Source organism: Mustela nivalis (assembly GCF_964662115.1).
Source record: "Mustela nivalis genome assembly, chromosome: 3".
Classification (NCBI taxonomy): domain Eukaryota; kingdom Metazoa; phylum Chordata; class Mammalia; order Carnivora; family Mustelidae; genus Mustela; species Mustela nivalis.
Window position 1 is genome coordinate 154,270,545 of NC_139022.1, and position 25,965 is coordinate 154,296,509.

General features: G+C 37.7%; 1 protein-coding gene across 1 annotated transcript; it reads right to left on the reverse strand.

Moving 5' to 3' along the window:
* Nucleotides 1–279: 279 nt before the first annotated feature.
* On the reverse strand, nt 280–25,666 carry TARS1 (threonyl-tRNA synthetase 1). Its single transcript, XM_082724395.1, has 19 exons — nt 25,353–25,666; nt 20,799–20,879; nt 18,849–19,039; nt 15,225–15,348; nt 13,512–13,633; nt 12,905–13,022; nt 12,584–12,648; nt 12,412–12,490; nt 11,614–11,760; nt 10,393–10,491; nt 9,105–9,271; nt 8,031–8,193; nt 7,799–7,936; nt 7,042–7,119; nt 6,768–6,868; nt 6,574–6,678; nt 4,902–4,974; nt 1,787–1,901; nt 280–814 (listed from the first exon to the last, which is right to left on the reverse strand). The coding sequence occupies exons 1-19, from the start codon at nt 25,407–25,409 to the stop codon at nt 666–668; spliced, it is 2,172 nt and encodes a 723-aa protein (XP_082580521.1). The 5' UTR covers nt 25,410–25,666; the 3' UTR covers nt 280–665.
* Between the last annotated feature and the right edge of the window lie 299 nt (nt 25,667–25,965).

Sequence of the window (25,965 nt, forward strand, 5' to 3'; positions counted from 1 at the left end):
GATCCGTATTTGGTTCTAACTGGTGTCATCTGAAAAGAAGTGACACTCCTAAAAGTTGCCTCCTAGGCCAGAGAAGCAGGCACCCAGCCCATCCCCCACTCTGAGAATAGCAGTCCCACCAGACAGACATCATATTAGAAAACATTAAACACTGAATCACACAATTTGTTCCAGGCAGGTGTGTGTATATATATATGTATACATATATATGTGTGTGTGTGTGTGTGTGTGTGTGTGTGTGTATATATATATGCAAAGATCAGAGCATTGAAACTTACATGAATTCAAGTTTTTATTTTTACCACATAATCTAATTCTGATCTTTTACTTTAATCAAATCTGAAAATTTTTGTTTTTCAACTTCATTAAATTTATAAAAAACATTGTCCCACATTACATTAAAGCATTCCTCATGCTTTATTTCCAGTGCTCCAGTGTTTATTTAACAAATAAAATCATTTAGTGTCTTTTAATGATCTCCTTCAAATACACATTATCTAAAACCCGTCTAGGTCACAAAATAGGTTGATCCTGCTGTCACCCATGCAGACTCCACCGAACTACTCCAAATTTGGTATAAATTGATGTTCTCTAGAGTATAAAATTAATATTTCAGAAACACTGTTCATCCTTTCCCAGTGAGCCAATCTGGGTCAAGTTCTTCATTAAAACTCTTCTTCTGCCTGTCTGCTGCGGGACTGCTTGAGCTGCTGCAGCCGCTCGATGGTCTCAGCAATCGTACGTTCTCCGTGGACCTTATTATCTCTTGTACGGATATTAACGGTGCTGCTGGCTTTCTCTTTTTCCCCGACAACTAAAACAAAAGACATAAAGCTTTATTAGGTGGAAGGATTCTTCTCGAACATTTGAACAGAAATGATCCGAGGACCTAAAAGACACCATGTAGCTTTTGATTTTTTAAAATGTTCAAATGAGCTATCAAGCCATGAAAATACACATAGGAATTTTACTTAAATGCCTATCACTCACTGAAAGAAGCCAGTCTAGAAAGGCTACATACTGTATGATTCCAACTATATGACATTCTGGAAAAGGCAAAACCATGAAATTAGTAAAACAAAAAAACAAACAAAACAAAACCCCTCAGTGGTCATCTGTGGTTAGGAAGAGAGTGTTTTGTATGTGGAGCACAGAGGACCTGGGGGGAACAGCAAAACCACAATGGTGGAATCTCATTATATATTTGGCCAAACCCACAGAATGGACAAAACCAACAGTGAGCCCCTATGTGAACTGCGGACTTTGTTAAGAAGTCTACCAGTTCGGTGCAGGATGTTGGTAGTGAGGTGGGCTGTGTCGGTTTTGGGCAAGAGATACACAGGTAACTTTGTCCTTTCTGCTCAATTTTGCTATGAACTTAAAGTGTTCTACAAAATAAAATCTATTTAAGAAAAAAATAAAATAGTCAGGTGACCATGTATAGTTAGACAACCAATTTAAGAATCTTTTCATTTAAAAAAATAGATCACTTTACAATGCTTCAAACCACTGTACTTACTGAGTCACTTAATCCAGCCAACTTAATAAAAACTTACCATATAAAAAGAACAGGAGATAAAGGAAAGAAGATTTTTATACAAACTTTTAAACAATATTCTTTTTTACACCAAAATTTCCCTTTGTTATAACAAATGAAAGAACTTCATAGTGTAAGAATCTGGATTAGAGGAAATTAAACTATCAACCACAATTCTCTTAAGTCTCAAGATTTCAGTGTCAATTCTTAAGGTTTGGCAGGTTTTCTTCAGTAAGTTTCCTTTCTTACCTAGGATGAAGTTATATTGTGCTAACTGTGCATTTCTGATCTTCTTATTTAACGTACAGCCTGGATCCAGATCAATGTCCGCCATGAATTTAGCATCATGGAATTGCTGCCGTACCTATTTAAACAGATACAGAATTCTTCAGATTTAAAACAAGAAGTAGATTTTGACCTTGAATGATTTTATTTAATGTATGATTTGGACAGTCATGCAAATATTTAAAAAGGAGCGCTACTAGATACATTGAAGCATATATTATTAATTTGTGACTTAGGACTACATTTTCAAAAAATAAAAAGATATATTTTGCTCTTGAGAGGTAATTGTTTTAGAAAACCCGTAAAAATCAGAACTCAGGCAATCAGCTAACTTTAATCAGCTCTCTTTACAAAAGAAAAAAAAATCCCTTTGCAAACATAAATTCACTTAATGGCTGCCAAGAAATAAATTGCTTATTAGTCTCCGTATTAATACATAGTGATAGATATCCAGTCTACCACAGAATGTAGTATCTCTAATCTCTCAAATAGGCAGCAAGGTAGGAAGAGGAATTCAGTCCTTGCTGTCATTTGTGTGCGCTCCGCATTTTAAAAGAAATTGATGATAGCACAAACAATAGGTCCAAATCACCTTAATAGCTTCTTTTGTTTCTAGAAAGTGGAATACAAACCGCCATATAAATTGTCTTTTAACACTGTTTCTTTAATAATAACCTTGTATATATGACCTAAGCTAAAAAGAACTCTATAAGAAAAAAAAAAAAAAAAAAAAAAAGAACTCTACAAGAGTAATTTATGTAAAATAAAAGAGAACAAGTTTGAGAAATACTAAAAAGAAAGTAGTTTTTTCCTTTCTGAATGGCACCCCCCCCCCTTTTTAAAAGATTTTATTTATTTATTTGACAGAGAGAGAGAAATCGCAAGTAGGCAGAGAGGCAGGTGGCGGGGGTGGTTGGGGCAGGGGGAGAAGCAGGCTCCCTACTGAGCAGAGAGCCCGATGTAGGGCTTGATCCCAGGACCCTGAGACCATGACCTGAGTTGAAGGCAGAGGCTTAAACCACTGAGCAACCCAGGTGCCCCAGGTACTTCCTTTTTGATTAAAACAAAGTTTTTTTTTTTTTTTTTTAAGAGAGTGTGCCAGTGGGGGTGGGTATTGGAGGGACAGAGGGAAAGGGAGAGACCGAATCTTAGACACAGGGCTCGATCTGATGAACCAGAGATCATGACCTGAGCCAAAATCAAGAGTTGGATGTTTAACTGACTGAGCCACCCAGGCGCCCCAAAAAGAAACCTTCCTAAGGTTCCTTCTTTTTTTTTTTTTTTTTTAAAGATTTTATTTATTTATTTGACAGAGAGAGATCACAAGTAGGCAGAGAGGCAGGCAGAGAGAGAGGAGGAAGCAGGCTCCCTGCTGAGCAGAGAGCCCGATGCGGGACTCGATCCCAGGACCCTGAGATCATGACCTGAGCCGAAGGCAGCGGCTTAACCACTGAGCCACCCAGGCGCCCCCTAAGGTTCCTTCTTAAGGAGCCACAGGCAAAGATCAAATTGGAATTTCCCGAAATAAACTTCCAGGAATCTAAAGTTGGCTATTTACATTAGAAATTATTATTCCATGCCCTTTCTTTCTCCCCTAAAAAATACTAGTTCCACTTAACCGTCTTAAGTTTTTGTACATTAAATAGTAAACAATGTTTTTAGTATTTTTCCTTTCTACAAAAACTCAACACTATGTTAAATTTTACTATTTGTAAATTAAATTAAACTATATTAAAATTGCCATCTACCTGATAACCAATTACCACTAACAGGACACAAGATTTGAATAAACCAGTTTTACTTCATTACTAGGCTGTTAAGTCTACATGATCATTAACCAATAGAGATTTTTGTTAAGTACACAAATTTCAGAAGGACCTCAGAAGGGTCCTTACACACAGTTTATTAAGAGTGCCAGGACAGGACTATAGTTTCAACTGTATGCTATTTTAAAGACTAAAACACCAGTGTTTTAGTTTCTTAACATGGGCCCTTACACGCACGTGAGCTGCACTACTCGGGGAAGTGGAATGATAATCACAGGCTGTTTAGTACCTCTGGTTTCTAGTCATTAAGTAACAGCAGTAGTGCTCCCCCAACCCCGTCCACTCAACACAGCCAAAAAGCCACGCTTGCATAATTCGAAATGCCACCCCCACCACCGATGGAATGGGAGAAGTCAGTATTGGCAACAATTGAGAAATGAGTTATTTAATTATAGACCTTTCTCCTATCATGTGAACTTTCATAATGCAAATAAGAGAAAGTATAATCAATTAACCACGGGACATAACTGATTTTTATCGTTTACAACTAAAAACTATTGTTGCAGTAACAGAAATACAGTATGTCTGAATGGTTTGCTTTTCAGGTGGTCTAATGTTCATGAATTTTTTTTAAGGACAGTTAAGACCTGGGTGTATTTTTTCTGATGACGCAGAAAGATGATGGCTGTGAGGTTACGATATTGTTCTCTGATATTTAGATCTGTTTTAACCTTTATTACCTTCAGCTTGCAATTATAAAACAATGCTTATTTATAACACAACTTCTAATGATTTGAAATTCCTTGGTATGGAATTGTCGCTATAACAGAAAAGACTGTTCTTGTCTTTAAGATGTGAAGTATGAACGGATATTTACGAATCTATATGTAAGGTAGGTTTTTGGTGGGTAAGGCAAAACATGGGTCTGGCACCATTAATCTAAAAAAAATTTACAAATAATTGAAGAAATATACATTACAAATATGAAGAAAAATTACTCTCTGAGTCAAAGAGCAACTTAAATTGCATTATGCATCTGAAATTACATATCATACTGCATATATGAAATATATAGCATTCACGATTTCCTCATACTAAACACTAAATATACAATAGTATATAAAACACTATCCAAATTATGTCTTCTGATCATGAACATGCAGGAAAAGTATAAAAGAGGTAATGTAATCTATTCAGAAATAGTAACATTTCTTTATACCACCTTGGCTTGATCTACCAAGGATATATATCGTAATGAGATTTAAAAAGCCAAGTGACAGTAAATCGAAAGAAAAGCTGTATTTAAGGATTACCTTTTGGGCATATTCATCACATGTTGGTCCCACTGGAACTACCATTACCTGACGAGGAGACAGCCAGAAGGGCCTTCAGAAGAAATTAAAAATATTTAATGTGGACTGGGACCCTTTCCTAAACAAGAACGGCACATTTCTTAGCTTACTTTTCAGTATCTTTTCCTGAAATATCCAAGAGCCACATTCAAAACACTCTCCCCCTGCCCCTTATATCCAATAAAGACTAAAGGGAGGAGACTGAGGGGCAGAGAGAGAACCTTAAAGCAAGAAAATCCACAACTAAGGTTTGATTTACTAGGCAGATGGCAAAGCACATCGAGGGCAGGGACTAGGCCTCATATTTCGACCTGTTCTGTTTCTCAGGGAAACAGAACCTCATGCACCAGAGGCCAGCGGGGCTAACAAAGAAGTTCATTTAGTGAGTCACTGTTCAACATTCTCTTAGTAACTACTCTTCCTGGGGCACTGGGACCAGACTATGCCTTCAGTCATTCAAGATCCATGCTGCAGGATTCAGGAAATTGTAACTGATAATAATTGGTGATGGTATTTGATAAAAATGAGTGTTTTCACTTTTTTTTTTTTTTTTTGAAAGGCAGACTGCCACCTGTAGCGCCCTGTTTATGTCCGGAAGTCTTGCAAGCCTGACCACCCTATGTTCTCTTATGTTTTCACTTCTTTTTAAAAAACTAAGCATTTGTAATTCTACCTGTGGAGTATTTCAGATGTTAAATTCTCACTGTGCTGCAGACACGAGGTCTAGTACTTCTCTTCATCACTGCTCTAGTTTCAGTTGTCTTATTACAGCAGGGATAAGGCACTAAATTCTACTGGAACTGGCTGGCGCAACCAGCTGAGGATTGTCCAATTCTCTAGAAACCATGGAGAGAATTTTTTCTATATTCGATTTGGTTTTGTGAAACAGAACTAAAAAGCGATGATCTCATTTCACTGACAAGTATGACGAACTCTCCTTAAAAGACTGAACTAACCAAATCAGAAATAAAATTGAAATGACTACAACAGGTAAGAGAGAACAGATTTACATTTTACAAAAGTTTTGCATCAATACGATCAATACAGCAGACTCTACGTAATGGGTGTTTTATAACCTTGTGTGGCTTTCAACCGCCCTTACAAATTGTGGGCCCAGACAAAACTGCTTAAAAATAACATCGAAGTCATGGGCTCATTTCCTGCCAGCAAAAGCATAATGTTGTAGAAACAAGACAAAAAGTGTTGATCAGTTTGGAGTCTGTACTTTCAATTAGAATAGTAATTGGCTTCGAAAGGATGTCAAAATAGTTGCTTATTATGATCAACAATACTCAAAGAGGAGAGCCCAAAGCCACTCTTGTATACTCAGACAAAAACATCAAAACCATACTAATCCCAAAACAACAAATGTGCTTCTTAGTGTATAGTAGCTCCTAATTAGAAAGTATTATATAACATTCAAACAAATCAAGTTCTGAAATAAATAAAATCACTAATAATTATTCTTAAAGCAAAAATTATGGCTTCGATTATGATTCCTTAGTGAACACTTGTCAATAATTAGAAGGGACGAATCAGATCATTCTCCTTTTTTACTGTATAACTAAACTGTACAGCAGACATTTCTTCTAGTCAATTTACATCGTCTGGACAAAAACAATGAAAAAATTACCATTTGCCGCCAAAGTTTTCAGTGAGGATTGCAATCATTCTTTCCACTGACCCCAAGATGGCTCTATGGACAATCACTGGCCTTTTCTTATCATCACCATCATGGCTACATAGGAAAAAATATTTGTTTTACTTTACATATCCCTTAATATGCCCCTAAAGACAATATACTCAGAGCAGACACCAGAAACTCACCTTACAAAAGTGAGATTAAATCTGATGGGCAACTGAAAATCCAACTGGATTGTTGCACACTGGTGGTATCGACCAATCGCATCTTTAATCTGTATATCAATCTAAACAGTAAAGATTGGGTTATTTTAAGTTACTGTCTATATTAAAGCTGAACTCAGTAGTTATAACAGGACTGGCCTGCTTTCTTTCTCGCTTTCTCTCTCTCTTAACTTAAAGTAGGTCCTCTTCGCCCCAAAATAAAAATCACATTACTCAAATATACTTTCATACTGACCTTTGGACCATAAAAAGCTCCATCTCCAGGATTTAACTCCCACTTCTCACCAAATTCATTCAGACTGTTTTCAAGTTGCTAAGGATAAAGAAAAATGATTTTTATTTTGTTCATCTGCAACTTCCCTTCCTCCAGCCTGATCTAAGACTAAAACTATAGTAATTACTTTCATGAGTCCCTGTGCACTGTGTTAGAATTTCGTCCACTGAACCACTCACATACAAATTTCCTTTTCTGAGAAGTAACTGACACACATCACTGTATAGATTCAAGAAGTACACCACAATGGTTTGATTTACATATACTGTACAATGATTACCATGTTAGATTCAGTAAACATCCATCTTCTCATACAGACACAATAAAAAGAAAAGGGAAGAAAAAAAAAACACATCTCCCCGTGACGAGAACTCTCAGGATTTACTCTCTGACCGCCCTTCCTGTGTACCATGCAGCAGTGTTCGCGACAGGCATCACGATGCGTATCATGTCCCTGGCACCTGCTGTTCTCATGACAGGAAGTTTTTATCTTTGGACCACCTTCCTCCAATCCCCCGCTTCTGTAAAGTACAGCTCGATGACTGAAAATATATCAACTATTTATAATCTAAAATCATACCTTAAAAAACTAGCTTGCCCAAGCCTAGGAACCATTTCAATTTTCTCTTACTTTTAGCCACTTAAAGAGGCTTGGGTTTCTTGAAACAAGTTCATTTCCGTCAAATAGTATTCAAGTATACTGAAGAACAAAACTTACTTTCTCAGCTTGATTCCATACTTCAACATCTCCAAGGAATTTTTCTGGACGGGTAGACAGGTTCAGTTTAAAAGAAAATCCAAATACACTATATACCGTACGTAGAAAATCCAAACAACCCTTTATTTCATCCTCAATCTTTAAATTAAAAAAAAAAAAAGACAAGTGGTAACTTTCCTTGACTTTATTCACAATTCTTTCAATTATTTTATCCCACAGAATTTCATACTACCTGCTCCATGGCACAGAATATGTGAGCATCATCTTGCTGGAATCTTCGTACCCGTGTAAGTCCTGTAAGCGCTCCTGACAATTCATTCCTATGAAGTACCCCAAAATCAGCTATCCGCAGGGGCAACTCCCGCCAGGATCTCGGCCGATGATCAAACATAAGGCTGAAGGAAAAAGAAAATTAAAGCCCACTGATATTTAATTTCACAAGCATAAAACATACAAGCAACATTTCTCAAATCCTGGAGTTCATACCAGAATATAAGTACTTGCATGAGTAAAACAGCAAATACATTATAATACAACCATCCACAATTAACAGAAGATAAAAACCGATTCCCGTGGGTCTGGAGTCAAATCCTTGTGCTCAATAGTTCATTAATTTGAGGACTGCCTTTAATGCTCGTATTAAAAAAAAAAAACCTTGGCTCCATACTAATCATTTAATACACTGGAAACTAAAGACTGCTTTCTTGTCACTCTCAAAACTGCTTCAGTTCTGTCTGTCTGAAGGTGTTTCAGCAACTTTAGAGAATCTGGGGAAACTAAGAACAAACCTCGTTGGCTCCCTGACTTACAACCCAGTTCCCTTATGGACAGTCCTCTCGGCCCTCAGCTCCAAGGCCCTGCTGCTGGGAGCTGCAGACACCGAGCGACCAGAGCCACAGCTTCTTCCTAGACTTCCCTTGAAGTCACTCTTCAGCTAACTTTCAAGGACAGAAAGTAAAAGAACTGCAAAGCAAGGCAGATCTCCCAAGGAGGTCGATTCATTAGCAAGGTTTTAAAAGAACATGTTTAAGAAAAAGAAAACAAACAAACATCTAGAGAATTCGCTGCGCCCACATTCAGTCTCCCTGTTTTATATACTCTCTGTTCGCTGCTATCACCCCACCGCCATTCTTGGATATCTACATATCTGAGGATCTAACTGTGCATGAAAAATGTTTATAATATCATAATAACGTTGCATTTAAATATTCTCTTAATTGCATAATTTGCTTTAAACAAAAATGCTTTCAAAGGAGGGAGAGTAATCCAGGACCAACTGCAGTAAAGGAAAATCTTGGCGCAATACCAGTGTCCGGGACAGTTCATGGGTTTCAGGGCAAACAGCTCCTTCTCCACCTCAAAGGAGAACATGTTGTCACTGTAGTGCTGCCAGTGGCCCGACGTCACCCACAGCCGGCTGTTGTAGATGTTTGGGGTGACCACCTCCTGGAATCCTCGTTTCCTATACTCGCTCTGTTCGAAAACACACACGATACACATGCAGGGAACAGAGAACATCAGACTTCCGGTGGGAGTAAGATTTAAAAAGCAGTTGTATACTATCTAGGGAAATTCAAGAAGCACACATGTTACAATCCAGAAATTCCACTTGGAGGTATATACCAAAGAGGAAACCCCTGCACCCATACATAAGGAGGCCTATCAAAACAATGCTATTACTGTATGATCAGTAATTGAGAAATCACATCAGTGGCTACCAGTAAGGAACGGGCCTAGTGTGGGTCGTTAAAGAATAAAATAGCAAGTGAAAATAAGCAGGATTTTAAAAATATTATGATTTTTTGCATTATGAAGACTGATACACGATGAGACTTCATGTATGTAAATCTGAACTCCACAAACACATAAATAATTTAAGGTACATACGTATGGGTAGATATAAAATAACATGAATATATGCTAACTCTAAATAGTAGTTTCTTCTAGTAAAGGAGGGAAATGAATAAAAGGGGTCCTAAAAGAGAGTTTTTCCTTTACACTGTATGTATTATTTTACTTAAATAAAAAATCTGAAGCAAGAAAGGCCATTGCCCATGTGTGGTAAATCAGGTGGTGAGTATGCAGATGGCCGTGGTATTATTCCCTACAAATCTGAATAAGCCGGAAAGACTTTGTATTTTGTAAAGAATAAAAAAGCAATGTAATGACTAACTTGTTTTTTTGAGGAAAATATAAATTGTCAAAGAGCACACAGAGTTCCCACTTAGAGTTCACCAGCTTCTCTGTTGAGTACATACACATGTAAAAGGATAAAGTCATGTATTAGGAGGAAAGAATTTTGTTTTTTGTTTTGTTTTGTTTTTTAAGTAGGCTCCCGATGTGGGGCTCGAATTCATGACCCTGAGAATTAAGACCTGAGCTGAGATCAAGAGTCTAGACGCTTAACGGATAGCCACCCAGGTGCCCAAGGAAGAAGGATTTTTAAAACATTTTATGGAAATTCACACTTGCATTTTCAGTCTTTTAAATGTTTCTTCTCACATACAAGATTATCTTTTCCTTTCAGAAGACCTTATTTAATATCATCAACTTATATCCTGAATTTACAGAAGAAAATAATGAATATGGTTTACCCTGATGAATTCAATAAGAGTATTATAAATATATGCTCCCTTCGGCAGGAAAAAGCAGCTTCCAGGGCTGAGTTCATGAAAGAAATATAGTTCTTGGTCCTGAGTAAAAGAGAAGCAAAAGAATGTTTCTATATGCACATAACATCAACATAAACTTCAGTGTTCCTGAGTTCAGAATATGACCATGGTATCTTGTATTCTAATGTATCCCGTTCCTGAATCAAAGAAAGCGTTAACGCTTCTGGTGCCATTCAATAGCATAGAATCGCAGTTGATTTGCAACTTAGCATGAAGTACATTCTCTGCCTGTTACATGCCTGAATCCAGTCAAGTTTACCCAAGAATGACCTGGAGCAGGGGTCTTAGTTCTTTTCAATTATCCACAGCGGGAGCTCTCATAGTTTTAATACCTCAAACCTCTGGGATGTGAATCTTGTTTCTTTTTTCAAAGTAAGAGCAGCAGGAAGGAGACCAGGAAAATGACAGTGATAATCAAAGAGAAGATGCTGATGAAGTTGCCTGATTTTGGGTCTTGGTGAAAGCAGCATAACCTCCAGCCTTCTTGCCGACCACTCCCCCAACAAATACCCAGAATTCTTAGGGAGGGGCCCCACCAATTGTTGGTACTTCCTTACCACTGGAATTTATTTTAGGCCACCAAGAAAGCAGGGTAGGAGATGGCACAGAGCGAACACAATTTTAGAAATGCCATGTTTTTATCAAACCTAACTTCTAGTTTAGAAAACATTAAGGGGTAGAGGGATAAAGAAAATGACACCATAGTATCCCCTGGTGACTTGCTATGTCACCTTGGGCAACAAGTAGATTAATTTCAGGGGAAATCCGTTTCCATGTCTTTAAAATAAGTCAGTGAGACCAGGAATGTCCAAGGTTATCTCTCTCTCAGCTCTATGAAACACTGCTATGCTTCTTTTACTGTGAGCTAGGTCATCAGCATTTGTTCTCAATACAAGTAGTAATTAAAACGAGTCTTTGGGTGGTACTGAGTACATCATAGAAAGATAATGTGGACAGTAAACAGTAAGATAACAATAAGATAATCAGTAAGTAATCTATGGATTATATAGAATATAGCAGAATAGCTACTAGAAAGCCACAGCATCTTTTTAAGAGGAAATTCCTAGTACTTAATACAACTGAGTTACAGATAAAAATAAAGAAAATTCAGTCTAGAAACACTATTATTCTCTTTTAACATACCCTCCCAATTTTCCTATGATCTCGGTTTTTAGCTTCCTCTTGGAACTTCTCCCATTCTTTCAACATTTTAGGATCTGGGAATGAAATGCCGTAAATTCTCTGTAGAGTCTCCATATCTGCTTTGCCTTCCCAATATGTGGAGGAATTCTGAAAACAAAGATTAACCATGAAACAATATTTAAATTTGTTAATATCTCACTTACTTTGAACTAGATGTTATTTCTTATACTGGTCTCTGAGTCAAATTTATAGCAGTCGTCATGATAAGAAAATTACCTCCCTCTCAACTACCACTCAAAGCTCAACCCCATGAACATGAGATGCAAGCCACAAGATGATTAAGCAAAAATGTAAAGTAACCAACAACAAAAAATCTTAAAATGACCCAGTTTAGTTTTATAATTCAAAGTGCAACTGAATAATCACTCATAAAATATTTATGAACTGGCAAAAACAGGCAGGACTAGTTTGGTTAAAAAGCACAAGTAAAGTAATTATTACTTCAGACAAAGGGCAAAAGCACATACTAATAGTGAGTTTCAAAGCTCTTAGAACCATGACCGTATGAGTTCTGGGAATTCCCTAAAGCTCCATCCCCATGTGCTCTGGTGATGGATGGTGAGTCAGTCACCATTTCAGACTTTCAGTTAAAAAAGACTAGTGACATTGAGCAATTACTAGGATGAGAAAAAAAAATCCATCCCTAAGTTTGCAACGGAAAAACAGGCAGAAAGAGAAACCAAGAGAACCTATACTAGATAAATACATTCATACAGTCTCTAAAGTTATATTGCTTACTTTGTGTATTTTCAAAGTCTTAATTTTGCCAGTATGTCTGACATGAGGACCCCGACAGAGGTCTATTAAAGGGCCACACCTAGAGATAAAAAGAAAGGAAATTTTAAAAAGAAAGACTTAAAAAAGACATATATACCTTTTAGTTACATTTAATGACATTTGACATTCTCACCTATAGACTGTGGTAGTTGGAGTATTCACTTTTTCATTCAGTATCCGGCACTTGAACTTATTGTACTAAAAATAGGAAAATTGTTTGTTTAAAAACCCTCCTTTAATTTTTATCTCTAAATACTACAGCTGAAATATAACTCAAAATACATCTTATCGAAGCACTGTAGGAAAACAAGTATGTCAATACTTCATGTTTTAAAAACACGTGTTTTTCTAAAGAAAATGCTTCAACTTAATACACTAAACCCCAGTGTGACAACTTCAAGTAACATTACAGAGGAATACAGAAGTGGAGACTGTATGTTACAGCTCAATTTACCTTAAACATTTCCAGTAAAGTTTCTTTCTTTACTTCTAGTCTTTCAAAAGCTTGCTTTTCTTTAATGATTTTTTTACATAAAGCCTCCAAAGAAGAGAAATCATTGCTGGACACACCCCTGAAGGAAGAGGAAGTATAATTAATCTCTTTCCACTCTATTCTACTCACCTAGTAGCTTGGTGAAATATTTCTTTAAAAAAATGTGAAGAGTTTTAATATAAGAAAAATAGGCCCTTGTGTCATATATTAGAATTTTAAACCAGGTATTATTATTATTTTTGTATTTTATATTTTCTGTGGCTTCTACCTTGGTCATCATGGAGACTGTTCTCACTAATGAACCCTCCCTCCACCACCGCTATGATCGGCCTCATTTTATTTCCCAACATCCCTTAGGTCTCTATCTCCACTGATCTACAACAGAGCTCTTGTAAGTTACTAGTACTTCATAAGTTACTACAACACTTCAAGTTTTGGTAGTGGAAACACTTGGTGACTATTAAGCAGTAAGCTTATTATCGTTCCTTCCTTACTGAGAGCTCTTTAAAAATAATGTATGGACTCTGAGTAACTCCGAACTCTTTTTTTATTCAGTTACATAACTTACCCTTCTTCAAGGTACATGTCGTAATAGAATCCATTTTCTATTGGTGGGCCATAACATAAACATCCACCATAGACTCTTTCCATGGCTTCACCCATTATGTGAGCACTTGAATGCCAATATACCTGAAAACACAAAGAAAAATGGGACGGTCTGAGTTTGAGCATATATGCTGTAAATTAATATGGCTGCCTTAAAAAAGAGATATATAAAATTTACTACAAATAAACCTAAGACATGAAAAAAATCTAAATTTATAAATGTATAAACTTTGGTGTGACTCTACGCAGAGCCAAATAATTTAAGAGGGTTTGAATTACTAAGTTGCATTTGTAACTTAGAGATCATCTGGTTTAGCTGTTTCCAAACTAATTAAGTTAAATTCAAATTAGCATCATTAATTAAAAGGGATAGACCCTGGTCCCTGAAAACAATTGCCACTCACAAAGTGACTGTCTTATTGATGGTAATGACTCAGGGTCTTTTGAGACAACAAGCCCATATCCTACCTCCCACATGCTATGCTGTGGCTCTTATTGAGATGTGGGGCATTTTAAGAATAACACTCTTTTTCCTTATTGGCCGCAAACAACTAAGGTGTTATAACTTGTCCCCACAACTCATTTATAAAACACATGGACAAACAATATGGATACTGAAATCTGACAGCAGCGTTGCTGACCCTTGAACAATGTAGGGGTTAGGGATGCTGACCTTCCCAATGTAGGGGTTAGGGATGCTGACCTTCCATGCAGTCAAAAACCTTAGTATAACTCATGACTCTTCAGAAACCTAACTACTAACAGCCTACTACTGACCCGAAGCCTTAGTGATAACATAGTCAATTGACACAAATTTTGCAGGGTATATACACGTTATATACTGCACTGCTACAATAAAGTAAGCTGGAGAAAAAAAAGTTATTAAGCAAATCATATGGAAAATACATCTATTTTATCAAACAATACTTACATTTATTTATAGAAAAATAATCTGTGTATTAGTAGACCTACACAGTTCAAACTCATATTGTTTAGGGGTCATTTGTACTTGGTTTTTAAGGTGGTCAGATGAGTCAGAATATATCCAAAGTTATATTTTTAAGATTTGGAAGGTACCAAAATGATTTTTTAAATTTTCATAAAAAACTTACGGAATGCAGAATATATCTGCAAACCACCAAAACACATATTTAAGTAACTGTCATAATAAAACAAAATATTTTATTTTCCTTTATATGGTATACCATCCCGGAGAAATAAGAAGAAAACCTTGCCATCAAGTGCAGGCTGATTTTTATAGTGCTTTCAAGCAGATTTGCATTTTAAGATAAGGAAAATATGGAAATTAATTATTCAATAGGAACAGTAGTTTAAAGATGTGTTCAATTTTATTTGTAAGATCTATACATACTGCTTAAGTGTTGACTGACAGGGTAAAGGAATTTTTATTTGCTTTGCCAATTTTTAATAAAAATCCCAGAACATTTTTCTCACTGAAGTATCCAGTAATGAAAATAAATTTATTCAAGTTCACTTCTTAAATACACAAGGCATGCTCTTTTATGCTGCTTTCCTAAATGAAAGATATAATAATGATTTCAAATATGATAATAAGATACCAGTAAACTCTAAACCCACTGACAGTGGGAGCAGGAAGAGACTGGAAATGTGAACCTTTATCTTGCAATTCAGTGACTACTAAATAAAAACTTACCGCTTGAGCTTCCTCATCCTCAAATTTGAGAAGCTCCAAGGTACAATCTTCCTCGAGAGGACGGTCTAGGTCCCAGGCAACCTGATTCACTTTAGCGATCACAGTGTTGTCAGCCAGGCCTTGACTGAAAAAATATACACACAAGCATATATATATATATACAAAAGAATGTAAGAAAGAATCTTCTGTAGTGAAACACTTAATGTGAGAATAAAAACGGGAAAATAAGCACTATATATATTCTACATTAACACTACATGTTACTTATATGTATTACAGCTTTCTGAAATAAAATGGAAAAAAACAACAAACTCCCAAAATGTACCCAAGTATAACTAGAGGATCCCCAAAATCTAGAATACTATTACTTTACATTTAATGCCTCTTATTTAAGCAGACACAACTGTAATAAACAAACAATTTTCAGCAGTTTGATTAATCTTTCATCTCTCCCAATAAAGTTTTCCACAAAACCAAGCTATTTAGACTCCAAAAAAGAAAAAGAGGGGCTACTGAGTAACTCTTCTCCTCTCCCTCCTGCTTGAAATCTGTAATAGCTCTTTTCCGTGAGATAGAATAAATTCTGTAAATGCCTAAGATGGTATGATTTCTAGCAAGCATATAGGTAAAATATAGGACTATTCAATAAAACTTGTTTATAATCTGGACTTAAAAAGTCATCTACACACAGACAGCACAGATACAAACTACCACCAAGCGATTAGGACCACACAATCAGACCACACCAAGTGTAAGAACCACAGGAATTCTGAGGACTGGAATGCAGCAGAAGTCAGATTAGTGTGGACAAGCTTTGAGAATTAAGTAATGAGGGGCTGAAGGATCGCAGCCTGCACAGGAAGAAAAGGAGAGGAGACAGCACTCTAGACGAGGGAGATGTGAGTTAAGAAAGGTTCAGGAAGCTGCATGGCTAGAGAATTGAGTAAGATTAATCAGATGATAGGTCTGAATGGGCAGCTAGAGAAGTGACAGTCTGTCATAGTCTAGACACAAGCAGACAACACTCCACACTGTGAAGGAAAAGTCTGCCGTCTTTGTATTGTTAGTCTTAAATAAACCTGCCACCTGAAAGCTTCAGCTGACAAGCCTTGTAGGGCTGGATGGTTCCCTCCTTATTCTGCATAAGTACAACTAAGCACATCCAACCTCCCCCCTTGAGAAAGCAAACTATTAATTCCTATCCCATTTTCAAATTCACTGAATTTCCCACAGATTACATCCAATGTTTTCTTTCTTTCTGAGCTCATATAAAGCCAGTAAAATGAAAACCATATACACACTTCATAACACATACACAGATCTGGCAGAGAGGAATGTATTTTATCATATCGGTGTAAAAGTTTTCAGATGATTAAAGCATTGACCAAAAGGTGACTAATAGTCTCTGTATTCTTCGGGAGAAAATGGCTTTTATCTCAGGGCCCAAAATGGTACATTGAGATGTTAACAGCAGTTACTTTAAAATGTAGATATGCACAGAACATATTAGATCATCTTTTTCAATTTTCCAAAGAAAGGATAAAGTATTTAAATATTCAGATTTAAAACAAACAAAACTTCAAAGAAAAACCTTTTGAAGCAAATGGAACACGCCTTTTTTTTTTTTTTCTTTCCTTTTGTATTCACAACTGATTATCCAAACCTTTCAACAGTCTGTTACTTATGCTACAATTCTGTACACAACAGCCAAGAATTTATTCTGGACTTTTGTAAAAATGTCATAATGCACCCTCACTTGCAGATCAGTTTGCCTTATGTAAAATTTTGCAGCTCTCAAAAAAAATATCTTCTAATCGGTTACTTGATGAAATTACAATGTAATCTGGAGGACAACACTGTAGAATGTAGAGAAAAAGTTCCTGGACTAATAGGAGCCTGAATTAAACCGCTACAAGAGGAAGAGCTATGTAATTCAGGCTATCAGTTACATCTAAAACGAAAGGCTGAACTTATATTCAGAGGTCTATCCAGTTATTTATGATCTCACATGGAAATCTACTTAATATTACAATTTTCTTCATACTTCCTCTGGAGTAAGATAGAAGTACTTTAGATAGAAGCAATGGTCAAATTAACAGAAACACTCCATTTTCTTTGTAAAAAGTACTAATTAGTGGGCGCCTGGGTGGCTCAGTGGGTTAAGCCGCTGCCTTCGGCTCAGGTCATGATCTCAGGGTCCTGGAATCGAGTCCCGCATCGGGCTCTCTGCTCAGCAGGGAGCCTGCTTCCTCCTCTCTCTCTCTGCCTGCCTCTCTGCCTACTTGTAATCTCTCTCTGTCAAATAAATAAGTAAATCTTTAAAAAAAAAAAAAAAGTACTAATTAGTGTCCACGGCACAATAAAGATTCATGGCTCATAGGCCAACTGCTTCTACGCTCACCAGCTGTATCATCATCATGGGCTTCCCACTAACCGGCTAGGCTGGTTCCCAAACCTCTTTCTGTACTTGTTCTTTTAGGCCTTAGGTTCAACAGTACGAAACTGATGATAATAAACCATTTTTAACAATTACATGGTGATGGCAGGTGGTTGAAATCAACATATAATGAATTAGTAAAAATAGAAATAATTACATATATAGGGTGAAGGATATAGTGAATATATATGTTTTAAATTAGAATGTTCAAGAAAGAAGTTGGCAAACTTTTTCTGTAAAGAGCTAAATATCTCAGACTGGGCCACACATGGTGTCTTAGTTTTCTTAGTTTTCTTGTTTTTTTTTCAGACCATTTAAGAACCATGCTTGCTCCGGGGCTGGACAAAAGTAGGCTATGACCACAGTTTGCCGATACCTGGTATGAGACAGGTGCATCAATTCATGCTTTCCCATCTGTATCATTTCCTATAAACAATGATTCATCCCAATCATATCAGAGTTAGAAAGCTTGAACTGTACTACAAAGTTTGCATCTAATTCTGTTATTTCTTCCCAACCCAATACAAGTTTTAAAATCAGACATGTTTCTTTGGATTTATAAAAATAGTACATTATTTTCATGTGTCATATATCAGCTTCTTAACTTCCCCGTGTGAGATGTTCTACCTTCATTTTTAACTTGAAAACAGATATTTAAGTCAGAATAGGTGAAACACTGTCTACTTAGTTTTGTGATATTTACAAAGTAGAAGAATTAATAATATAAAATCTTTTGTCACATAAGAACCAAAGTGGACTCTCTCAAAAATTAACTTTGAATCTTTTTTTTTTTAAAGTAACTTAAAAAAAAAAGATTTTATTTATTTATTTGACAGAGAGAGAAAGACAGAGAGAGCGCACAGGTCCACACAAGCAGGGGAAGTGGTATGCAGAGGGATAAGGACAAGCAGGCTTCCTGCCAAGCAGGGATCCCAGGACCCTGTGATCATGACCTGAGCCAAAGGCAGACGCTTAATAGACTGAGCCACTCAGGCGCCCCTTAACTTTGAATCCTGAGTACAGAGCTCCACAGCATTTTGATTTTTTTAAAATCCCAAATAATATAAATTAAACATTAAAACCACAAACAGTAACATAAAAATATCATGAAGATAAAACTTAACAAGATAATAAAAAAAAGAGTTTAGTTATAAACAACAGAAGTTGAAGACAGGTGTAACTTTTACCTAATTCCACAAGCAATTTGATATGGTGTAGTTTTCCAGGATTCTGCATTGACCTGTTTACCATCAGGCAGAGTGACTTTAATCGGCTTGCTATCTTTTTCTGCCTTCTCAGCCAGAATGGAATCGTGTTCTGCTTTTAGTTTATTATACATCTCAAGACGTGTGTTAATATATTCAGGCCAAGGATTCAACTGCAAGACAAGAAAAGAGGAAATAAATGATTAGTAAATACTTGCTTTCCTCTTCAGAAAAAAGAAAGAATAAAAACAGACAATACAAAAATTATGATTACTAACACAACATGGTAAATGGATTGCCCAAATCATGAAGCACAGCTAAATCTTATGCTAAAATTAAGGTAAGAAAAGGAATTAAAAGCTGTTTTCTTCTAATTTTTACTATAAGAAATTTTTAAAAAACAAAAAATATAAATAACAACAGACACGTAGCTGTCAGTATCTTAAATGGACAATTATTACCATTTGCTATTTGCATAAGGTGATTTTTTTTCCTTTTAAGGCGTCCTCTGAAGGGTTTTTCTATCTAAATGACACATATAGTTATAAATAATACTAGAAATAAAATGGCTTTTCCATTTTGTTTCAATCTTGTTCAAGGAACTGTCTGTGTAGCTGGTCAGACTATAAGTTCACTTACAATTCTTAACTAACCAACTATAAATTTATTTGACTTAAGGGCTCCCATTCAAGGAAAATTCTCTCCGAATTCAAAGAGAAGAATAACACCTGCACCTTGCCCCTGGAAGGGAGGTAAAACAAGTACATAAGTGATGGGAGCACAGAGGAGGAGGAGGAAAGGTCTTGGACCGCTCACTATAAACTTTTTTCCAGACAGATCATTTCAGACACATATGGCCACATTTTGTACTCAACATATTCTCTTCAGAAGGGTCCTTTAATTGCACCTTTTCTTTCCTCTTTGCAGGCTAATTCTCAAGCTGTGATGGAATTAACACATACCACTGTACTGAAAACATGAAAAACAGATGAGGAAACATACATATTTTTCTATTTACTTGCAAATTTTAAAATTCACAACCAACAACTTCCCCCACAATTACAGCGGACTATAATGAACAAAACCTAAGAGAAATGACTGGGTGGGGCTCCAAGCAACACTTAGTTCTTGATCACCTACCAACTGACCCTTCAGCTTGAGCGACATGGCATTAGTAAGAGCAGCTCTGTAAAGCCGGTTTACTGTCCTACAGGACACTTCTAGAACGCCTGCTCCTTTGTGCTTCCACATCCTGGTGATTTTCTAAGGAGTCTCTAATAAAATGCAATGACTAAAGCAAAAACTGAAACATGGTTCACAGAAGTTCAACTTCAAAAATAAAGTGGGAAGACGAGCTTAACTGGCTCAAAGCAGAACACCCAGAAACCAGGTTGATTCTAGGCTGACTTTTGAAATGCCACCTACAGTCAGTGAGAGCTGGAGGAACTATAAGCATTTTCTTTGCAATGGCAAGGCCCCCAAAGAGATCTATCTGGCTCAAAACCAAACCCTAGTGGCAAGTCCTTGTGGAAACAGTGTGATGGGTCAAGGAATTGGGCCCTCTTTGATATCTGCTGCATTCAGTGTAAACTTAAACATCGAGTCTCTACCTCTTAGTATCTTATTGAATGAAATGATCAGACAGCTGGCATCCAAGCTGGCAACTGAGTAATTACCAATCCCCTTCTTTCCAGCTTTTTTTCTCTGATTTTTATATCTAATCCCATAGATTATCTTTCAATCCTACTTCAATATACTTTTCCTTTTTCAATAAATAGCTGCGAATCTTTTCCCTCGCTCAGACTTTCCTTTCCTAATTCTTCTCCCAGAGTTTCCCACCTACTGCCATGTAAACCATCTACAATCTTACACAGATTAAGTGTGAGACCTGTCACTTGTCAATCTTTGACAACGGGGCTCTGCAACACTCACCTCTGCTCGGCCTCCGTCTCCAGATCCTTCTTTGTTCTTCTTCTTGCCTCCATCCTTTTGCTTCTCCTCCCCGGCACCTACCTACATAAGCAAAGAAATAAAATTTTATATTCTACTCTAATCTGACACCCTATCATGCTGCACCCAGAAAAGTTCTGAGGATATTATTTGAGCATGTATTTAAAAAAGGGAGGGGTGAGTAATGTGATTTCAAAAGACAAAAAATTTCACCATTGACAAAGACAAATTAACAACTTGCAATAAGCATGTCTTAAAAAAGTAGAAAGGAGTTATTTGATAATAGTCAAGTTTTCACATTTCCTTTATTTTGCTTGTTCTGTGAGTCTCACTTCAGGTTTGCCTGGACATATACTCAGTATATGGCCACAAAAAGGCATGCAATTTATTCAGTTATAGTATTTGCAGGAAAAAAAAATTGAATCTAATATATAACCAACCACTCTACAAGTACTACTCAGAGACTGTGCTCATAGATTTTTGTTAAACCCTAAGAAAGAAGCCTAATCCCTACAATGTGCAAACTTAATCTCTCCAGGGAAACTAAGGCACACACATGTGAGAACCTCCCAGAGGAGGAAAGAGTACAGCTGCAGCATTATGATTAGATGTTAAGTAAGTTAGGACAACTAACTTTAATGAATGAAGATTTTTAACAGACTGGATTTTGAGAATGGAGGAAATAAACTGGTGGAAATGTTGAGAGAGAGAATGAGAAGAGAGAGAATGATAAAACCAGGCTAACGAAAACAGAGTGTTTTAGGAAATCATGTCAGTTAAGACAGACAAGGGCTTAGACAGAAGCAAACACTTCTATCTTATGGGGTTTTGGGGTTTCCGTAAGGAACAAGTAGAAGTACATGAAGTCATAGAAAGTTTTAAAGCAGTAAATCCTGTGTAAAAAGGCAACCAGCTGGTCTATCCTGGTGGTTGTCAACCAGAAGAACATTCTGCCCCTAGCGGATACCTGGCATTGTCAGTTGACACTGGTTGTCCCAACTGGGGGGTGCAATTGGCATACAGTGGGTAGAGGACAAGGATGTTATTAAACATCCCACAATGCACAGGTCAGCCTCCCCAAACACAGAATTATCCAGTCCACAAGATCAAGAGACCCTGACATGCATTATAGGATGCTGTGAAAAGTATCTTCACAGAAATGAACACCTTACTTCAGTGCTCAGGCAGAAACATCCTAAAGCAAACTGTACTACAAAGTTTTACAATGTACAAAGTTCCCCCACAAACAATCTGCATCTAGTTCTCAGCAACCCTGTGAGATTGACATCATTATCGTTCCTATTTTACACATACAATTAAATCCGAAAAAGCTAGATGATTTTTCTAGATTCACACATTAAGTCACAAGAAAGATACGCATCCAGGTGCTAAAAGCAGTCCACTCTAAGGAGGAAAATGATCATCAGTAGTGAAGGAGTTTTGAGGGTAGAACTGGGGATAAGGGGGGGGGGTCTTTATTACAGTTTTCTGTATATTTGTGGTCTTTGATTTTATTTCCCAACAGTTTTACTGAGATACTTTCCTACATCATACAATTCACCCATATAAAGTATAGAATTCAATATTCATTCAACTATCACCACGTTCAGTTTTAAAACATTTTCATCACCCCAAAAGGAAACACTGTCCCCATTAGCAGCCACTCCATTTTCTCTTCTCCCCAGCCCCTGGCAACCACTAATCCACTGTTTCTACGCATTTGCCTATTCCCGGCACTTCATATAAATGGAAGCATATAATAATATGTGGTCTTTTTGACTGATTTCTTTCACTCAGCAGGATTTCAAGATCACTCATGTTAGTACGTCATTCTTTTTTATTGCCAAATAATATTCCACTGTTTATTTACTCATTTAACAGTTGGACATTTTGAAATGTATTACTTGTATAATTTAAAAAATAAACTAAATTAAAAAATATGACTTCTAATTTCAAGCTGAGCTAAAACTTTTCCCACTCTGGGATTCTGGATTTCACAAACTTTTCAGGTTCATTTATAGTCAGTAGATAAAAAATGAATATAACTTGCACCTATTCCAATCAATAAGTACTAACCAATAAAGTTATAAGACTCTCTATATGCCTTTGCTCCACTGTAGAAATGATGCAACTAGTTAAGTATCTCTAGGAAGAGGGATGAAATTGAACCACAGGTGTGCAGGTTTAAAATGGAAAAATAATGAGATACTTCTACTTTTCTGATTGTATGTTTTTGGTTTTAGTTGTATGGATATTTGTCAAATGAACAGGAGTAATGGAAAAGAAGGAGAAAATTAACAGAAAGGTTTTTTGTGGTCCAAATACCTCTTTTTTAAAAAATGAGAATACAGGCCCAAGGAGAATAAAGTATTTTGCTTATTTGTATACAGTTAGTAAGTAGCAGAGCCAGGACTTTAAAACAGGTTACTCTAGAACCCTGAGCTCCAGTCCATCTTTACTACAGCAATAAGGAAGATGTTTGGCAACTGTTCTCTATTTCTAACAAAAACAGAAAAAAAATCTGAGTTTATGCACCATGCATTTATGTACAAGCAATCTAAAATTTCAATCCAAAAGTTGGAACTGTGAAGAGAAGCTACAGAATTACCTTCCTCAGGGATATTCAGGAGTTGAAGGAAAAGTACCTATACAGACTGTGGTGTAAATTCAGACCCAGAGACTGGGACAGGTCTTCGGGTATGTCCTGAAGACCAATAGTTTGATTCAGTATCTGTCCCTGACTCATTACTAGGCAGGGGACAGGAGGTAAGACAGCACCAGAGATATAAGTATTGTTTACTGAATATTGGGTTTGAGCAAGGTACTTGTTCTTTGCCGGTTTCCTCATCTGTGTAACGAGGATAACAGAACCCAATTCATAGTTATTATAAGGATTGAAAAAGCTGAGTTAATGCATGTAATGCATAATATAATACCAGACCCCCAGTGAGCACTCAATGCTAGGTATTGCAGAGAAATCATGTTATCTGTTAGCTCTACATCAACTCCAATTAAGAATGGCATAACATAATATTTGTGGACATGGAAAGTTGTTGACTATAGACTATTAAGCAAAAAAAGTAAACAAGTTACAAAACAATAAAGATACCATTTTTAAGTGAAAAATATAAATGGAGAAAACTCTATGGATAGGCACCATTTATCACCTTAAATTTCATTTATGCAGTTTAGAAATATGCACATATGCATTTTCCCCATTCTATTCCTGAGTTAGAGGACATCTTTATTTTACTGAAGAGAAAACTGTTGCTTTTATGCGATTTATCCTTTCAGAGTTAGGGCTGAGGCTGTTTTAGCTTGAGACATCACCACTTCTCACTTGGACTACTGCAACAGCCTCCTGCTTGTGGCCTCACCTCTTTTCAACACACCTTCCATCCCAATGCCTGAATGATCGTTAATTAAAACTACAATCCACACTTAATCATTTTCCTATTTAAAAACTTTCACCTGTAGAATACAATTTCAAGTGTCTATCGCCTGAAATCCTTCTAAGAGCTGTGGCTCCCTCTACAGACTGATCCCTTGCAAGCAGCTTAAGGACACTTCCTGGGTGCCCGTTTTTACTGCCCTTGCTACCTTTACCTGGGAAGCGTTGCCATGCCTGCTTTACCTGGTGCACTTAAGACTCGTTAGTGAACCCAAACGAGCTGTGCCCAAGCAGAGTTAGGTGCTCTCTCTTTCTGAAATCCCACACGGTTGATCACATTGCACAATGATTTTTTTTTTTCCTGCCTCACACATAAGGCTGTGAAGTCTTTGCTATCAGGCACCACTAGGTCCTTTTCACCTACTTACCTTCATCTCCCAGCAGTGCCTGGCAGAATGAACCTAACATCTGCTTGATCACTTAAAAAACAAAACTAAACAACTCATCCTAGTGGTGTGAAAGTGACCTGGGAGTTGTTCCTATGAAGCAGATGAGACCAAAGTCAAAGTGCAAGGCTGAAATCATCAGCAGGTGTGAATGTGGTAAGGCATGTCTACAGCACCAGGCAGGGGAAGTGTGTAACCTCTCTAAGACACCCGGCCTCTACCGCTTACTATAAACCACCCAAACTGGGTAAATTGGGTCCGATCTCGGGGACTCAGTTTTCCCTTTCTTCAAGTGAAGGGAACCCCTACGGGGCTTTAGGATTAAACAAGGTTCTGCAGTGTTCTTCCCGCCTAAGGTGAGTAAAAAGCATTACTCTGGGAGTCCCGTGTCCTAGATTCTAATTCTGTCGCGGCTTGTAATTGGATGTCTGGCTCTAAGCTAGTCCCTCACTCAAGATCTCAGTTTCTTCAACTGCAAAAAGAGGATGGACCTAGAGATGACCTGCAAGGCCCCGCCCTACTTTATAAATGGACACTCTCTCCCCGAAAGAGGCTCTGACTCCTCCAGGAGCTCCACTGTCCCCCTCGGGTCCCTCCGACCCACACGGCCCGGACCGCTTCCTCCTTCCCGCCTGGTTGGGCGCGGTGGACACCAAGCAGAGCCCCAGCCTGCCTCCGGGTCCCCCTCAGTTCGCTCACCGGCTTCTCCTCGCCTCCCATCTTCCCTGAAGGGCTCCTATCCTTCTCTTCCGACATCAACAAGCCACGAAGGGAAGACGGAACACAAAAGTGACGCTCTAGCAGAGAGGAGAGCCGAAGCCAGTCACAGGCTGGCTGGGGACCCGGGAACACTGCGCTTGCGCCACGTGGCGCGGAAAGGACCAGCTGATGCAATCGGAAAGTGTCCAAGCCCCGCCTCCCAATCCGTTGGTTGAAGAGTCAGCCAATCGACAACGGGGAAAGGCGGGTCCTTCCGTCTCTAAGCCAATGGAAAATCTTGTTGGTTGATAACCCTGTAGGAAAACAGAGAGCTGCGGTGTGGGAAAGGGATCCGAGGGTACAGGTTTTAACCCTTCCCTGAGCCCAGTAGTCCTTAATCCACTTGCGCCTTCTTCCACGCATACTCTGCCCATTAGTCAAGGACCTTTCCGGCCACCATAGCGAGTGGGAGGGGCTGGGTTCAAGCCTCGGTCCCTATTGCTTGGAAGAGTCCGGGGACGGAGCGCAGTTTCCTACGGCTTCTGCCCGGACTGACCTGAAGTGACTGCCGAGTTGTGCGGCCTTCGCGGGGACCTCTGTAGCGGCGAATGGA

Bases quoted from the DNA above. Each gene is read 5' to 3' on its own strand.
- TARS1 (XM_082724395.1), bottom strand. From the start codon at position 25,409: ATGTCGGAAGAGAAGGATAGGAGCCCTTCAGGGAAGATGGGAGGCGAG. The intron at 19,040-20,798 runs GTGAGTGTTGCA...CTTGTCTTGCAG, and splicing joins GAGACGGAGGCCGAGCAGAG to TTGAATCCTTGGCCTGAATA. The intron at 12,491-12,583 runs GTGAGAATGTCA...TTTTATCTCTAG, and splicing joins CCAACTACCACAGTCTATAG to GTGTGGCCCTTTAATAGACC.